General features: G+C 49.9%; 1 protein-coding gene and 2 non-coding genes across 3 annotated transcripts; 2 read left to right on the top strand and 1 right to left on the bottom strand.

Moving 5' to 3' along the window:
• Positions 1 to 1007: 1007 nt before the first annotated feature.
• LOC146195298 (U5 spliceosomal RNA) lies at positions 1008 to 1130 on the top strand. The gene has a single exon (XR_014706271.1). It is a non-coding gene; the product is annotated as a U5 spliceosomal RNA (small nuclear RNA).
• A 6874-nt stretch (positions 1131 to 8004) lies between these two features.
• LOC146195297 (5S ribosomal RNA) lies at positions 8005 to 8123 on the bottom strand. The gene has a single exon (XR_014706248.1). It is a non-coding gene; the product is annotated as a 5S ribosomal RNA (ribosomal RNA).
• A 5211-nt stretch (positions 8124 to 13334) lies between these two features.
• LOC146195296 (uncharacterized) lies at positions 13335 to 14943 on the top strand. The gene has a single exon (XM_084596211.1). It carries the CDS (start codon positions 13360 to 13362, stop codon positions 14857 to 14859), a length of 1500 nt encoding a protein of 499 aa, XP_084452337.1. The 5' UTR covers positions 13335 to 13359; the 3' UTR covers positions 14860 to 14943.
• The last annotated feature ends 786 nt before the right edge of the window (positions 14944 to 15729 follow it).

Raw genomic sequence — 15729 nt, 5'->3', positions numbered from 1 at the left:
GATGGCTAAAGAAAAAAAAAATAAAAATAAAAAGGGATGCTACAACACTACAATCTACACATCTGGCTTTTCCGACGTATCCCAAGTCCAAAAGGCCCATCTCCATCCATCTACCTTGCCTATCCCGGAGAAAAATGCATAGGGTCCGTCGGACGTTAAACTTGAACCCCACCGACCGGGTCCGTCCTCCGTACCTCTGACAAATATTTGCCGGATCCGTCCGTCGCACCCCGAAGAAAAACGCACCGGGTCCGTCGGACGTACCTTTAAGACCATTAGCCACAGCCAAATTTATTTCTGTTCAAAAGTTCTCCATTCGACCGTGCTCGGCGCAAAGGCGCGTGCGCGCGTGTGCGGTGCTTACTATATTTTATTCCTCGTACACGATAAATCTTAGACGCTGAATACGGTGTCTTTGTATAAACCATAAGGGGTGAAATGTCAGGAGCGAAGAGCGAGCGCGCGTTTTCCTCGCGCGTGAACGGCGGTAGCAGAGGCGCAGCAGTAAAGAGGGGTTTTACGCAGCAGTGGGGTTGGTTGGTTGGTTGGGGTCTTTGGGTTATTCTCGGGGGGGGGGGGGGGGGGGGGGGACCGGACACGGGTTATGCCGGCCTTAATTCGCGGCGGCAGCGCGCTCTCCCTCGAGACGCGACCCGCCGTGCTTCATGTGTGCGCCGCGGCGCCCAGCTAGCGGTGGCGCTAGCAGCGCGCCGTCTCGGCGTGCACCTCTAGCTACCGTCACTAGATGGCGATTGCCGCGCACAGTGCATGGACCATAAAATGTGTGCGTTTCCAGAAATGCGTTGAGCCTAAGGTCCGAATTTATGCAATATCTTGTAAATATTTGCTAACAGAAGAAGCTTATTAGATATAATAGTGCTTATGCTTTGTTAGGAAATCATTTTACGAAGCAGTTAGGCAGTACTCTAATCATAGCATGGACACACAACTAACACCTGTAGGCGGCACGGCTGGAATAGGGTGGCGAGCGAAACGTTGTTGATGTATCGCTCAGGTCTCTCCTCAAATCCACGTACTAATCTTTCGCCTTTTACTAAAGATTACCGTGGGGAGGGACACTCCAATGAGCCTATAGGCCAATTTTTGTGTGGCCTTACCCGTTTGGGTTAGGCCAAATTCGTTAATCAAAAATAAGACTTTAAGCTAGATACTCATGTGCGAAAGCTTGACTGGCATGCCGCTGCGATCGCCGCATGCGATCTGCCGCCGTAGTGCCAGCCGGGACACATGGAGCACCGTGCGTCCGGCGAGCGAGCTCCATCAAGCTCCGCCCACAGCAGCTGTCACCGCGCAACAGAGATGGAAGACTGCTTGGCTTGATCAACTTTACATGAATTCACGCTCGTACAAGAAATGACAAAACAGCGATGTATGTTATCAGGATTGTCTACTGTACTCGTGCAACAACAGCATGCCTGCACACGTACGAAGCGTTCGGCAACGATACCACCCGCGGACGCGCTGGGCGACGAACTCCACCGATTCGTGCTTGCCCTAGTCGTCGCTAGGCCTAGCCGGTGTCGTACCGGAGGCAGCGGACCACGCTTCGGAGCGGGCCGACGCTGTAATAAAGGTTCGAATTTTATCACCAGCGTACTGAGAAGGCCATCTTATAATAGAATGAACATAAGCTCGATTTGAGCGGCACATTCGGCAGCGGAGCGAGCAGACGTTTGGCGATCGACCGGGCAGCAGCAGTGGTTGGGCGAACAAACTCGCTTGTGTCGCAGTTATCCCTCGTAGCAGCTCTTCAGATTGGCTGGCGATCTTCACAATTTACGTGTAGTTGACAGTCCTGTATTTAGTGACTTTTTATGCACACGAAGAAACAATACTGAAGGGTTTTTTAGATGCCGGCGCGTCCGCGTCGTCTGCTCGGTAGTACCTCGACCCCTCGACGGTGGAGCCGAGAGGCGCTCCATCTTAGTGTTCCTGTATATGCTCCCTAGGGAGCAGAGTTGCGCGACTGGCATCCCTGCGCCGCCCTTGGCGATGACGTCAAACGTTCCATTCGAAGGAGGAACTTGCTAATCGCAACAGGAGGAGCCAACTTTACAGGCGAAACATTTTTCTCGCCGCTTGCAGTGCCGTCAGCTGTCGTCGCATCGGTTTCTACAGTGTGTTCCCACCTTTTTTGTGCGCTCTAATGGCATGGCTGTGCAGTGCAGAACGTTCTCTTCAAATATGACGGGGTGCAGTGCGCCAAACTGCACAAACCGCACCGAAAGCGGCAAAGTGTTTTATTCAGTGCCCTGCGGAAGGTTAGTCCTACGTCGGCAACTACAGTGGCTTTTAAGTATGGGCCGCGTGAAACAGCCCCGAAAGGAGCTCGAATATGCGAGGTAAGTTCTTTTCATTTCATCTGAATGCATCCTTTGCGCTTATTTTCTGTAAAGTGGCTTTGTTTATTAACTTTTGGGCGATCCCTAGACACGTTAATTTGCTTGCGCATCTGCCGACTTCATCGCTCGAATTGCTCGCGGTGCACTTGAGAACTGCTCTTTTTCTGGGTGTAAGACACCAGCTCTTGCAGTATAATATGCTGGCGGTATGTAATGCTACATCTGCTTTTGCTGACTGTCACCTCATTGTTTCGGGAACCACGTTATTACTTCCCATGAAATATTTTACTGGCCTTCCTTATATTTCCCCCTAACTTCCACTAATGTAAGTCTGTTTTCACTCTAGTATCGCCGGGTCACGAAAGACAGTGAAGTGCAGAATTTAACGCGAAGCTAATGTACTTCTGAAAGTAACTAAACAACGCGATTCATAACTTGCACGAAAACTATCTGTTGCGCTGGCTTTTTCTCTGGCCGGCTGTGGTTTTAACAGGTATAAACTGCATCCTTTCCGTAATTTTAATGTCACGATTTTCTTACTTGCGGTTCCGTTGCGTGTGGTTGTTGCCGTTCATTCGCCACTGGGTACTCCGTTATTGTCACCGCGAAGCTGCGGTTAAAATTCTGATCGTAAATTCGCCAGCGGGAACGGTGGAAAATTGCGCGGAATGTGGTATACTGCTATTCTTTGCACACTTCCATTGCGGGGTCATAGAAAATTGTCATGAATTCATGATTGCACTGTCGCGTCTCTCATAACCTGAGTCCCTTTGAGACGTTAAACCCCAGACGAACCATGATTGCACTGTGCGTCACCTGTTGCACATCGACCTTTTTTAAATACAAATCTAGTCAACAGTGTTCGTACATGTTTTCTTCTGCACATAATCCTATGCAGGATCATTTCACAGCAGACCAGTTTGAGTGGTCCTACTTCAAAGGAAGGAAACGACTCAAGCCAGATGTTGTGCCTACCATCTTTTCTGGTGAGCGAACCATTTGGAATTTTCAAGCTTGCATTGCTCTTAACTCTCCATTCATTGGGATACCAATAGTGTACTCTTGTTCATGCAGACATGCCTTTTTAGGTACTGAAAAACAGCATGGCTGATGAGCTGTCCCCACCGACAATAGGTTAATACATTCAGCTCGATCACGCAGTAGCTGTGACGTGCATGAAAATTATGAGGTGCAAAGTTTTCATTCGGCCTTTTACACCTGAACAGCCATATCAGTGTGCTGCGCTTGTGATTGCCCAGAACATGCATTCAGTATCAGCATATGAGATCTTTTAGTGTCCAGTGCACGATATGAATACTGAACATTAGGATTTTCTTTAAATAATAATAATTCTTCAAGCTTGGAACTAACTCTTCATTCATTGCAATGTCAACAATGTACTCTTGTTCATGCAGACATGCCTTTGCAGGCACTGGAAAACAGCATGGCTGATGAGCTGTCCCCACCGACATTAGGTTAATACATTCAGCTCGATCACGCAGTAGCTGTGACGTGCATGAAAATTATGAGGTGCAAAGTTTTCATTCGCCCTTTTTCACCTGAACAGCCGTATCGGTGTGCTGCGCTTGTGATGGCTTGTGAGGATGCCATCTAACCATCGCATTCGCTGCCTACCCCTTCTCCGGTAACCCTCAACCTTTCCCAAGATCAAAGCTTTCTCCAGCGACTCCTCTCTTCTCATCAGATGACCAAAGTAGCTAAGCTGTAACTTTAGAATTTGACCCTCCAATGAGCAGTCAGGGTTTATGGTCGACAATATCGACTGATTTGATCTTCTGGCAGTCCAAGGAACTTTCAAGAGTCTCCGCCAGCACCACAATTCCAATGCGTCAATTCTTCGGCGGTCAGCCTTCATCACAGTCCGACTCTCGCATCCATACATCACAACTGGAAAGACCATAGCATGAGTTGGATCTTGGTTGGCAGTCTGATGTCTCTACTCTTTACTAGCGGTCATGGATAGCCATGGCTCTCTTTCCCAAAAGCAGGCGTCTCCCAATTTCATGGCTGCAGTCACATTGCAGGATGATCTTGGAGCCCAGGAAGAGAAAATCTGTCACGGCTTCCACTTCTTGTCCCTTGATGCTCCAGGACTTGATAGGGCAAGACGCCATGATCTTTGTCTTTTTAATGTTCAGTTTAAGCCCAAATTTCTCACTCTCTTCTTGTACGCGCATCAGAAGTCTCTTGAGTTCCACTTTACTTTTTGTCATTAAAGTGGTATCATCCGCACATCTAAGGTTGTTGATAAGTTTTCCAGCAATATTCGCTCCAGCTGAAGACTCGTCCAGACTGGCCTTCCTCATCTCAGCATATAGGTTAAATAGGCAGGGCGACAGTATGCAGCCTTGTCTCGCTCCTTTTTCAATCAGGAACCCATCAGTAAGACCATGCTCAGTTCTGAATGTGGCCTCTTGTCCTTCATACAGGTTCCTGAGGAGCCAGATGAGGTGAATTGGAACTCCTATCTCGTGGAGAGCTTGCCACAATGATCTACGCAGTCAAACGCTTTCGCATAATCAATAAAGCAGAAGTAGATGTGTTTCTGGAACTCTCTTGCTTTTTCCATGATCCAGCGAAGGTTTGCAATCTGGTCTCTCGTTCCTCTTCCCTTGCAAAACCCAGCTTGCACGTCCGGAAGCTCCCGATCCACATACTGCCGCAACCTACCTTGGAGGATTTTCAACATCACCTTGCTAGCATGCGAAATAAGCGCGATCATGCAGTAGTTGGAACAAGCTTTGGCACTGCCTTTCTTTGGAATGGGGATGTAAACTGACATCCTCCAATCCTGTGGCCACTGCAAAGTTGTCCAAATTTGCTGACATATGTTATACAGAATTTTAACAGCTCCTTGGTTAAGGTTTTGAAGCAACTCAGCTGGAATGCCATCAATTGCGCTAGCTTTGGTCTTAGCAAGCCTGGCTAAGGCCCATTCAACTTCACTCTTCAGGATGCCTGGCTCGAGATCAGTGATCACAACCGTTTTATGTTGGGTTTGCACATCCGGGTCTTCCTTGTACAGTTCTGTGTATTCTCGCCACCTCTTCTTTATCTTTGACGCTTCAGTGAGGACCCTGCCTCGTTTGTTCTTTATCACGCCCAGCTTAGCAGAAAAGCTTCCGTTGATATCTTTGATTGTCTTATACAGAGCTCTTGTGTTCCTCAGTTGGTTGTTGTCCTCAACTGCTTGGCACTGTTGTGTAGCCGACCCTTATTGTGCCACAGATTCTCCTTCTGTCACTTAAACTATTGCACTTCTCGCATTGTGGTTAAGCATGAAGTGTGTCTTCAGGCAACATATTTTTATCTGTGTGCAGGAACCTCGAAAGAAGACCGGAGTGACCACTCAACCTGGACCTCCTCAAACAGCTTTCAGCTGAAGACACTTAACCAAGTTGAACGTCTTTCCTGATTTCTCTTCTTTTCTTTTATAACAGTGCAGCACCTACGATTTACTCCAGCATTGTACTCAAATGATATTTGTATGGCTGACACTGTCTACTTCCCCCTGATGCTGCAACCACCATTTGGCAGCTTAGTCTGAAACTGAAAATAGATGCTCTATTTTATTAACCAGCCACACACAAACTCGAATCTGGTGACTCATGCTTACCTTTCAGAAATAACCTTTGTCTTTCTGTACCATGCATTATCCAAAATAAAAGTAGTCAATGAAAACTAGTGTCTACCCCTTTATGGTGTTATGGCCTTTAATGACTACCAGTGTTTCAGCACAGGGCCTGCATGTCCCTCTGAGTGTTCAGCATTACAGTGAAGTGTACAGTGATTGTCAAGTACAATCACTTTAGCCTCTCTACTTATTCTGCAGTAATGGGGCTATGTAGTGTACCTGTTACAGGAGCACTAGTCGTCTGTATACAATAAAGTTCTAAATACAAGCTGTTTGTAAAGTGTTTTTCTAATCCCTATCTCCTGCACAGAAGTAGGTTTCCAGTCTATGTCTGCATGCTAACTAGATTTGCCTACTTTGGTTAACTGTTCTACTTATCAAAAAGCCCTGAAGGACCCTCTGATAACGATGGTATTCAGGGGGGGGGGGGATAGAAATGGAGATGAATATAAAATGCAAATTGGAATACAATCGTAGCATTTTGCGTTACAGTGAATGCAGCCGTTAGAAAAAGACAAATTCATATATTAAAAACGGAATGATGCTTACAAATAGCTCGCGACTGGATAAGGGCAGTTTGAACGATCGCAGCATGGAAAATTATCAGTGGACGAATGCAAGTCATGTATGGTGCTATAGGTAATATATTGCAAGATAATGGAGCGCGAGCAAGTCTGCGACCTGTGGTATTGGTTCATTTCACCTGTCAGTCAATTGCATTGCTTTAGACTGCCTGTCTTTGAACGGCGTGCAGCGGGGTTTTGTTGTAAGCTTCGTCTAATATTGCAGACGATCCCTACAGAATTGTGCATTGTAATGTTTTTTCTGCCGGGGGATGCAAAACGTCTATTGTCATTACTTGTGTTTTTACATCATTAATGTCATGTCTACGAGCTACTGCAACCGTTTCTCCATCTCTGACAGATCATGCTGTGCTAGCATGTTACGCGAATCAGATGAGTTTTCGATGTCATTTCCAGAAAATGCACGATGCGCTTGGCATCAGTGCCTGCGCCTTTATACAGCGCAAGGAAAAAGGATGCGTGTAAATAGAGCGCAATGTACATGCCAATAAAAAAAAGCGACCTGCTTTACATCGTCTGCCCCGCCGTGATCACAGCCCCTGCACGCCCAAGGAGTGGCTTTCCCGCAGAGCCACCCTGTAGACGCAAGGAGCGGCTTTCCCGCAGAGCTTGGAACATAATGGCGGACCTTCGCGCAACTCTGCTCTCTGCGGGAGCATATACAGGAACACTACTCCACCTATGGCTCCACCGCACAGCCTCCCTACGTAACCGTGACGGCGTCGCTGTTCGCGCTCGCATTGGCTGCAGCCACCCGCCGGAGCGTCGCTTCGCCACGCATCGCATGCGGACTGCCGGAGACCGTTTGGACGCAGGTGGCGAGTGCCGGTTTGCCGGATCGGACTCGTCCGGACGCGGCGCGCCGGTGCGGATCGCACTCGCTTTTCGGACATGCGTCCCCGCCTTTACGCTCCAAGGCTGTCAAGCATTCCTAATCTTAACGACCACGGTAAGCTGTTTGGAATGCACACTGCGCTTCCAGGTGCGTTGTGGTCAGCGCGATAAATATTGAGGGCGTGCTTGTTCCTCTGTTTAAAACAATTCTTTGTCTCTATTACTTTCACAATGGTGTTTTAATTATGGTTGGTTGGTTGGTTCATAGGAAGGGAAAGGCGCAGTATCTGTCACACTTGCTCTGTGGACACCTGAACCGCGCCGTAAGGGAAGGGATGAAGGTGGGAGTGAAAGTGGATACAGAGAAAGGGGCGCCGTAGTGGAGGGCTACGGAGTAATTTCGACCACCTGGGGATCTTTAACGTGCGCTGACATCGCACAGCACACGGACGCCACTTCGTTTCGCCTCCATCGAAACGCAGCCGCCGAGGCCGGGATTCGATCCCGGGAACTCCGGCACAGTAGTCGGGCGTCTTACCACTGCACCACCCCGGCGGGGCAAAGGAAGTGCCATCAGCACTCGGTGTTCCCAGGTGGTCTCCCTCCCAAGTACTGACCGAGCCCAATGCTGCTTAGCTTCGGTGATCGGACGAGAACCGGCGTATTCAGCATGGTATGGCCGATGGCTTTTAATTATGGAGACGCTGTTTCTCGGCGAAAATATACATTGGGAAAGAATGCAGGCGCATGCGGTGTACAGTTAGAGAATTAGCGCTGTTACTGGTTCTAATGGGGAGATCGTTTTTTTTTTTTTACTTCCAGTTTTTCTTTCTCCCGCCAAGATCGGCATTGTTATCAAATTCTAATCTCTTGCAATATGAATAAATAAGCGATATCTTGCGCTTTGAGAACAGCCTGTGTATATTGCTTGCATTATAGATACCGTCCATGAGTGAAAACGTTGCTCATGGTCGCCAGAACTCGCACATCAACTTCACATCTGTAAAAGTCACAGAGTGGCCCAGCTGCTGTAGGCACTGCTGACCCAGTAAAGTAATCATTCATGCGCCGGGCGAGCAAAATTTTGTTTGTACAACAGGTACGCAAGTAAGCCTTCCCAACCACATTTAACTACTGCTATGCAGTCAAAACTTGAAACTGATAATTTTGCGACATTACGCGCGTGTTGGAGCATATACCGCGGTAATGCGTCGTGCTTCAACAACGCGCACTCTGAATTTGCGGACGCTCTACGCCTTAAATGATGGTCCTTTTCACAAGTTTTCTTGCACAATTCTTATAAGGCATGAAATTTTGCTTCAAAAATATCGGCGCAGGGCTTCAACAATTTTTTTTATTGGTTCACAGGAAGGAAAAGGCGTGGTAACTGTCTCACTTGTTTTCTGTGGACACCTTAACCGCGCCGTAAGAGAAATGAGGAAGGTGGGAGTGAAAGTGGAAATAGAGAAAGAGGAGCCGTAGTGGAGGGCTGCGGAGTAATTTCGACCACCTGGGGATCTTTAACGCGCGCTGACATCGCATAGCACACGGACGCCACTTCGTTTCGCCTCCATTGAAACGCAGCCGCCGTTTCGAACCCGGGAACTCCGGCACAGTGGTCGGGCGTCTTACCACTGCACCACCCCGGCGGCGCAGGCTTCAACAAAGTTTTTCGTGTTTCCCTCCGATAGTGCGTCAGCCGTCGTCTCCTTCCACCACCGTCGAGGCCGCGCCGCGGGGCAGAGTGGAACGGAGGAGAAGGGAAGTGGTTGGGTGTTCTTTGCATTATGGCGGGCAAGTGGATGATCACGACTACCTCACATCTCACACGTATTCAACTTTGAAAGGCTTTCTGTCTTTGTATGAAATGCCTGCGCGTTTCATTTTTTTTTATATATTTGTGGTGCGCATCGAAGGCGCTGACAAGTGCAAAGTCCGACGCGGGCGCCTCATCAGTGATTGCTGCGCCGTAGCGCATTGTCTTACACTCCTTGGCAGGTCGACGGGTGTTGTATTGCAGGGCCTTGCGCGCTCGCTCCTGAGACGCGTGTGATGGAAGCGGCGCCGTCTACCAGTGCCGGTAGCGCTGGGCGGTGCGAACGAGGTGCAATAATGCTATCGCGTTCCACTCTTGAAGGCGAAGCTTAAGCGTCCTCCAAATTTTTTTATGCGAAGCATATTAACGTAGGTTTCGGGCCTTCGCGCGACGCCCGGCGGTGGCCATCATTGACCCTGAAGTGGGGTCACGTGACATGACTTCACACCGGCTGCAGATGGGGCCTCATATCGCGCCGTCGGTCGTCTCCCGGCGGTGGCCACCATTGAAGTGAGATCACATGATGTGCAATAACGCTAGCGCGTTCCACTCTTGAAGGCGAAGCTTAAGCGTCCTCCAAATTTTTTTTTTGATGATTGCTGACCACTCCAAATAATATTTGTGAAAGAAGGCTGAACGTGCGCAATCATAATCTCGTCCAGCTAGAACTTCCCTTATAAACGAGCGAGGCATAATATTATCCGAACAAAGCTCTATATTGACAATGCTGCGGTTCAGGAAGGTGAGATGTTCATTACCAGATAGTAATATCTACACACTGGGCAATGACTTCTATATATTATCAAAAAAAAAAACAGCAACAACAAAACAAACATAGCGAAGCGTTAGCACTTACACCATAACATATTTGTCTCTAAGCGAAGTTTGCGTATACATACGCCGTGTTAAAACAATAATTTTTTCGATTATTCAATTCAGGTCTTTCATCCTGAACGTTGAGCTTGCAAAATTTACCCTAAAAAACGCAAAAGAAACAGGCATGACGCAGAGTGGTTAATAAACGCCCACTACTCGCCACCCGTAAAACATCGCGCTCAACGAAAGTCGACGACTTGGGCGATAAAGTGTCTCCCTGTAAAGCAAAAGTCTCTTTTTTTTTTTTGTGCGCATTAAGGTTCTTCTCACTCACAAAGTAGGTCTGATGATAATCTGGCTGGGAAATCAATTGTAAAATGCTTCACAAACACTGCGCATAACTAGAGAATAGGACGCCGAAAGCCGTCGCCGCTCACTACAGCCGACCATCGCGGATGGGTGGATGGATGGAATATAGGAGCGTCCTCTTTGAAACGGGGTGGTAGCAGTTGTTGTTATGCTTATCCCCCCCCCCCCCTATATATTAATTATTGGTTTAGATTAGTTAACTATACCATCATTCTATTTATTGAATTTTTGTTTCCACATTACTAACATTGTCACTTTTCTGCTTTTAAGCCACCGATCTTCCAGTCGTTTTCTGCTAGCTTCCACCGTCGGTTTAATCCCCCGGCCACTCGTATCTCTAAACCCCAGAGCTTCAGGAAGAGTGACTGCGCCTGCATCAACTTCTGGATGGACATCATTACATTCGAGTATGATATGGTCAGTTGTTTCTGTGGAGTTGCCACATACTTTACATGCGTCATCTCCATTGTTAAATTTCTTTTTCTAGCTGCGTGCTCTAAGGCACCCTGATCTAGCTTCAAAAAGTAGGGCACTGCCTCTTGAGTTATCAAAGAAAGATTCCTTTTCTGATTTGTCTTTTCCACTTTCGGTATAGTTCCACACTCTGTTTCGTTTCCATTGAATTTATCTATTTATCTAACACCTGTGTTTTTCACCTGTTGCTTAATGCTCTTTATTTCTTCGTCCTTGTGACCAGCATACTTACTGGTTAGTCTCCTAGTTTTTTTTCCTCCATTAGGAGTCAATGCTTTTTAGGTATAGGTATTTAAATGCTTTAGCTGTCCATCTGCTACTACCCAATTTCCTCAGGCGTTCCTCATATATTTTACTCTGAGCTTCCCGTACTTCGAAAGATGCCCAGCCCATATCTCCTTGTACCGCCTCATTTGTGGTTTTGCCGTGGGCACCAAGTGCTAATCGTCCGACGGCTCTCTGATTTATATCTAATGTCGACTGTACCTCTGATTTTAGGCACAAAACCGCATTACTGAAAGTAAGCCCGGGCACCATAATGCCTTCCCAAGTACCCCAAAATACCCCTGAAAACCTAATACCAGTTGTATCCTCACAATGCCCTATGCTTCTTTATGCCGGTATTTTTTCGCCCTTTTGCCTTAAGTGATTGCTCATGCTTTTCAATGTATGCCGACACTTCGTTTAACCATACCCCGAGTTATTTATATTCTGCTACTCTGGGTATTCCATGGCCTTGTATTTTAGGACCCTGATCAGTTGAGCCGTTGAAAATCATCAGACGCAACCTAACTGCGCTAAAATTGAAGCAGAGCGTCCCCTTCGTCTCCACAATACTTAACAAGAGTTTGCAATTCTTCTTGGTTCTCTGCTAGCAGCACAATATCGTCTGCATACATCAAACCGGAGAAGCGCTGCTCTACCTCCTTTCCGCCTAATCTATATGACAGATTAAAACCTAGGTTACTTTCTTGTATCCTCCGTTCCAGATTTATTATCCTTGATTAAGACAAGGCAACCTTGTCTTAATCGTTTGCATACCTTTACAGCTTCCGTACTTCTTATCCCTTCCCATGCAATTTCTACTTCGTTATCCCGGTATATTTCCTGTAGGAACTCTGTACATGACCGATACCTTGTTTACGTTGTCGTACGCCCCGTTTATGCCCAGGAAAACCAAATACAAAGGTCTATTTTCCACTCTAGATATTTCGATGCATTGGGTAAGCACGAACAGGCTATCATCTAAGCGCCTACCATTTCTAAAGCCGTTCTGAAGTTCTCCGAGTATCGCGTTACTTTGTACCCATGCTTGCATCTTTAATATCACCGCCTGCATGGCCAACCTGTACATAACAGATGTTATGGTAATCGGCCTGTAGGATTTTATGCGCATCCTTTCTCCTTTTCCTTTATAAATCAAATTCATTTTACTCTGCCGCCAGCTGCGTGGGATTTGCTTATTCGTTATGACTGTTTCCAAAGCTTTTAACAACGTTTCCTTACTTCTTGGACCAAGTTCATTAATCAGCTTGATCGGAATTCCATCTATTCCTGTAGATGTGTTTTTAGGAATATTTTTTTCTGCCTTTTTTCAGTTTAGATTGTGGGATTCGGGCTTGCTGCGGCTGCCCTTTGCGCGGCCGCCGCCCGCTTCCCAGTTGTTCTCCCCGTTCCCTTTCTCCCGCCTGAGGCGGCGGAGAGGGGCTCGAGCGACTTGTCACTGTCGTTCGGGCCACAGCTCCGCCCTGGCGTCCCAGTGGCTGTTTTCATTGGCGCCTTTTGGCGGGAACACGGCACCGCTTCGAGGGCCGCGCTCGCGCGACCCTCCGAGCGGGGCCTAGGGGGAGACTCCTCCGAGACATCGTAAGGTGCGTACGCTACTGTTCTTGTCTGCCGGCCTTTGTCGCGCAGACCAGTGTGTACTCGAGTTCGTCTGCTCCGGGTCGTACCTGAGAGCGCAACTCGAGCCTGTCGATCGTCATCCAACGATCCGCGACAGGCGTACCTTGCGGTGGTTGCCCATTTTCTCTCAAAGGAACCCTCTGGTCACTGCGAGAGAGAGATCACAGCACGCCCTTGCGTGCTTGCGGCGCACTCCGTGTCACTTGTGCGTTTTGTATATTTTGTATGTGTGTGCGTGTGTGTGTGTGTATGTGCCGCTGGAGGATGGCGTTTCAATAAACGTCTCCTTCGTGAACTTGGAGGTGTCCTTGCAGCGAAGCGCTCTCCTCCCGGTGGAGGTTGAATGCGCGCTGCAGTGTTTCAGGGTGCGCGTGGTAACGGCTGATCGGGGTTTCGGCTCGCGCGACGCTCGAACCCGCGGTGGTTGGTGGCTTATGTCATCGTAGAAAACCACAACTGGCGCCCAACGTGAATTGTCCTGTCTCTTTGAGTTGGACTGCATATCGGCCGAGCCGGTCGCCTTGACGATCAAGCTCTTGCACCATGTCTGCCGCCCCCTGCGGGGCACACGGCAGCGAATCTGAAACGCGATATATGTCGGCTCCTTACGCAGTCGTAGCGTCTTTTGATCCGTTGGATGCTGTTCCTCTGAACAGCCAAACACAGTGGCTGGCCGCCGGCCCCATTGGGCTATACGGCAATGCCGCGAGTAACGTTGATCCCTCGGCTCCCATTGGAGCTTTCTCCGGACCACCCTGTGGTGGGACCGCTACACAGATACCTCCGCTGTATCAGTTTTCCGCCCATGGCGGAAGCAGTTCGCGCGATGCCGTCGCTACCGGCAGCTACGCGCAACAGCAGCCGTGCCCCGCTAGCAGTCAGTTTTGCTCGGTGAACGGTGAGGCGCCGGCCGGACTCCCTGCGGAGACCGCGCCGCTCATCGAACTGGAGGACCGTTTGCCTTCTTTGTTCATGCAACCCGCCCAAACCTCCTCTGAGGGAAGGACGCAGGCGCTGCTCACAAGCGCTGCCCAGATGATTCAGTCGCTAACAGGGGCGGTTGAGGCGCTTTCGGCCGCGCCGAAGTTGTCTCACCCCACGGTCATGTTGCCCATGCCGACGTACCGCGGCTATGATGATCCTATCAGTGCCCGGGATTTCATTGATTCCCTCGCCCATTACCAGAGAGCTATGGGTTTCCCTGATGAGGTTGTGCTTGCACGCATCATCCCCGCAGCGCTGACTGACACGGCAGCTAGGTGGTACCGGCTTTCCGGCCACCGAGCAGCGACTGTCGAGGAGTTCCGTGCAGCATTCATGCGCGAATTCCTGCCCGCTGACTATGAGCGTAGGATGCGGCGAGAGCTGGAGCTCCGCACACAGGCCCCGGACGAGTCGCTCCAGGAGTTTGTGCGGGCGATGGAAGACCTTTTCTCAATCGCGGAGCCAACAGCCTCAAACGAGGAACGCGTCGAAAGAGTGATCAGGCAGGCACATCCGACTTTTTCGGCATACCTGCGCGGCGGCCGATTCCGAGATCTAGAGGAGCTGTCCGCCGAGGCAAAGCGCATTCAAGGCGACATCCTCGCCGCGCGTGCCTATCGCCCGCCACCGCCGGCAAGCGAGGCCCTTGAGCCACGCTGCGCATGGAGAGGGGCCATGACCCTTCCTCACCGGCGTGAACCCGCACAAACTGCCTTTGCAGCCGTTGGCGGGCGAAACGACGCTTGGGAGCTGAGCGAAAGAGCTCTGGATCCTTACTCGTACGGAAGACGAGCAGCCTGCGCTGCACAGTTTTCTTACTCGCGTGCCGAAGGACGCCATGCGACCCAAAGCACAGCGGAGGGAGAAGCTCGCAAAAACCGGCCCTTGTTCGGTGGGGCAGCGAGCGGGCCCAGGCAGGGAGACGCGCCTTTGTCACGCGGCCAAGCTCGCGGGGGTGTGCGTTGTTTCCGTTGCCAAGAGAGGGGACACTTAGCAAGAGAATGCCCCGTAGCCAGGCCTTCTGCGAGGCAGGAAAACGGCGACGGGGGTCGGTTGTAAAGAGACAGCCGGCCCAAGCTTTGCTAATTCCCTCTGCGTACAGGGTAAGCTGCCTCGGTGGTGCGCCCGCGCCGTTTATTTCGGTCACCCTTGCTGGCCCCGAATTTCCGGCGTTACTGGATACAGGAGCCAGCGCCTCCTTTTTCAGTGAACAGGTGTTGTCCCACTTGCAAAAGCACTCTGTGCGCTTGCGGGATTGCCGTTCGACATTTAACCTCGCGAAAGGCGTGGCCCATTCGGCTGGCGCCGCGAGGCTGACTGTCAGATGGGGAGAGCGAGCGAGACGCACGCGTTTCATTCATCTCCCTGGGCTCAGTGTGCCCATGATTCTCGGAAGGGACTTTCTCCAGAAAACCGGGATCGTGGTGGACATTGCGAATGGCGGCTATTGCGAAGGACCGTTTTCCCAGCTGAAGCCGTTCATTAGCCCCCCGGCGTCGGTATCTGCCTGTGCAGTCGAGACGTTCGGAGAGTGCCACGCTCAGCGATCGGGGCCCTGCCCTTATGTCGAGCGTTATGCCGTTCACACCCCCATGTGGGAGCGAGCGGCGCGGTACGACGACGCACCCCATCCACTGGCCGCCTCTGCGGTAACTTTGGATGAGACACAGAAGGCTCGGTTGACAGCACTTTTGCGTCAGTACGAGGAGCTCTTCACCGATCAACCTGGCTGTACCACTTCAGTGAGCCACGCGATCAACACCGGAGAAGCGCTTCCGTTGAAGTACAATCCCAGACCCGTCAGCCTTGCGAAGAGGCAGGTGATTGATGGGTTGTTGGATGAGATGCTATCGTCGGACATTATCCGTCGCTCGTCCAGCGCCTGGGCGTCTCCGGTGGTGTTGGTGCCCAAAAAGGATGGCAGCCATC

Source organism: Amblyomma maculatum, chromosome 3 (assembly GCF_055883805.1).
Source record: "Amblyomma maculatum isolate TAMU_Amacu chromosome 3, ASM5588380v1, whole genome shotgun sequence".
NCBI lineage: Eukaryota > Metazoa > Arthropoda > Arachnida > Ixodida > Ixodidae > Amblyomma > Amblyomma maculatum.
The sequence above is the reverse complement of the archived record's forward strand: the minus strand, read 5'-3'. Positions and strand labels throughout refer to the sequence as shown.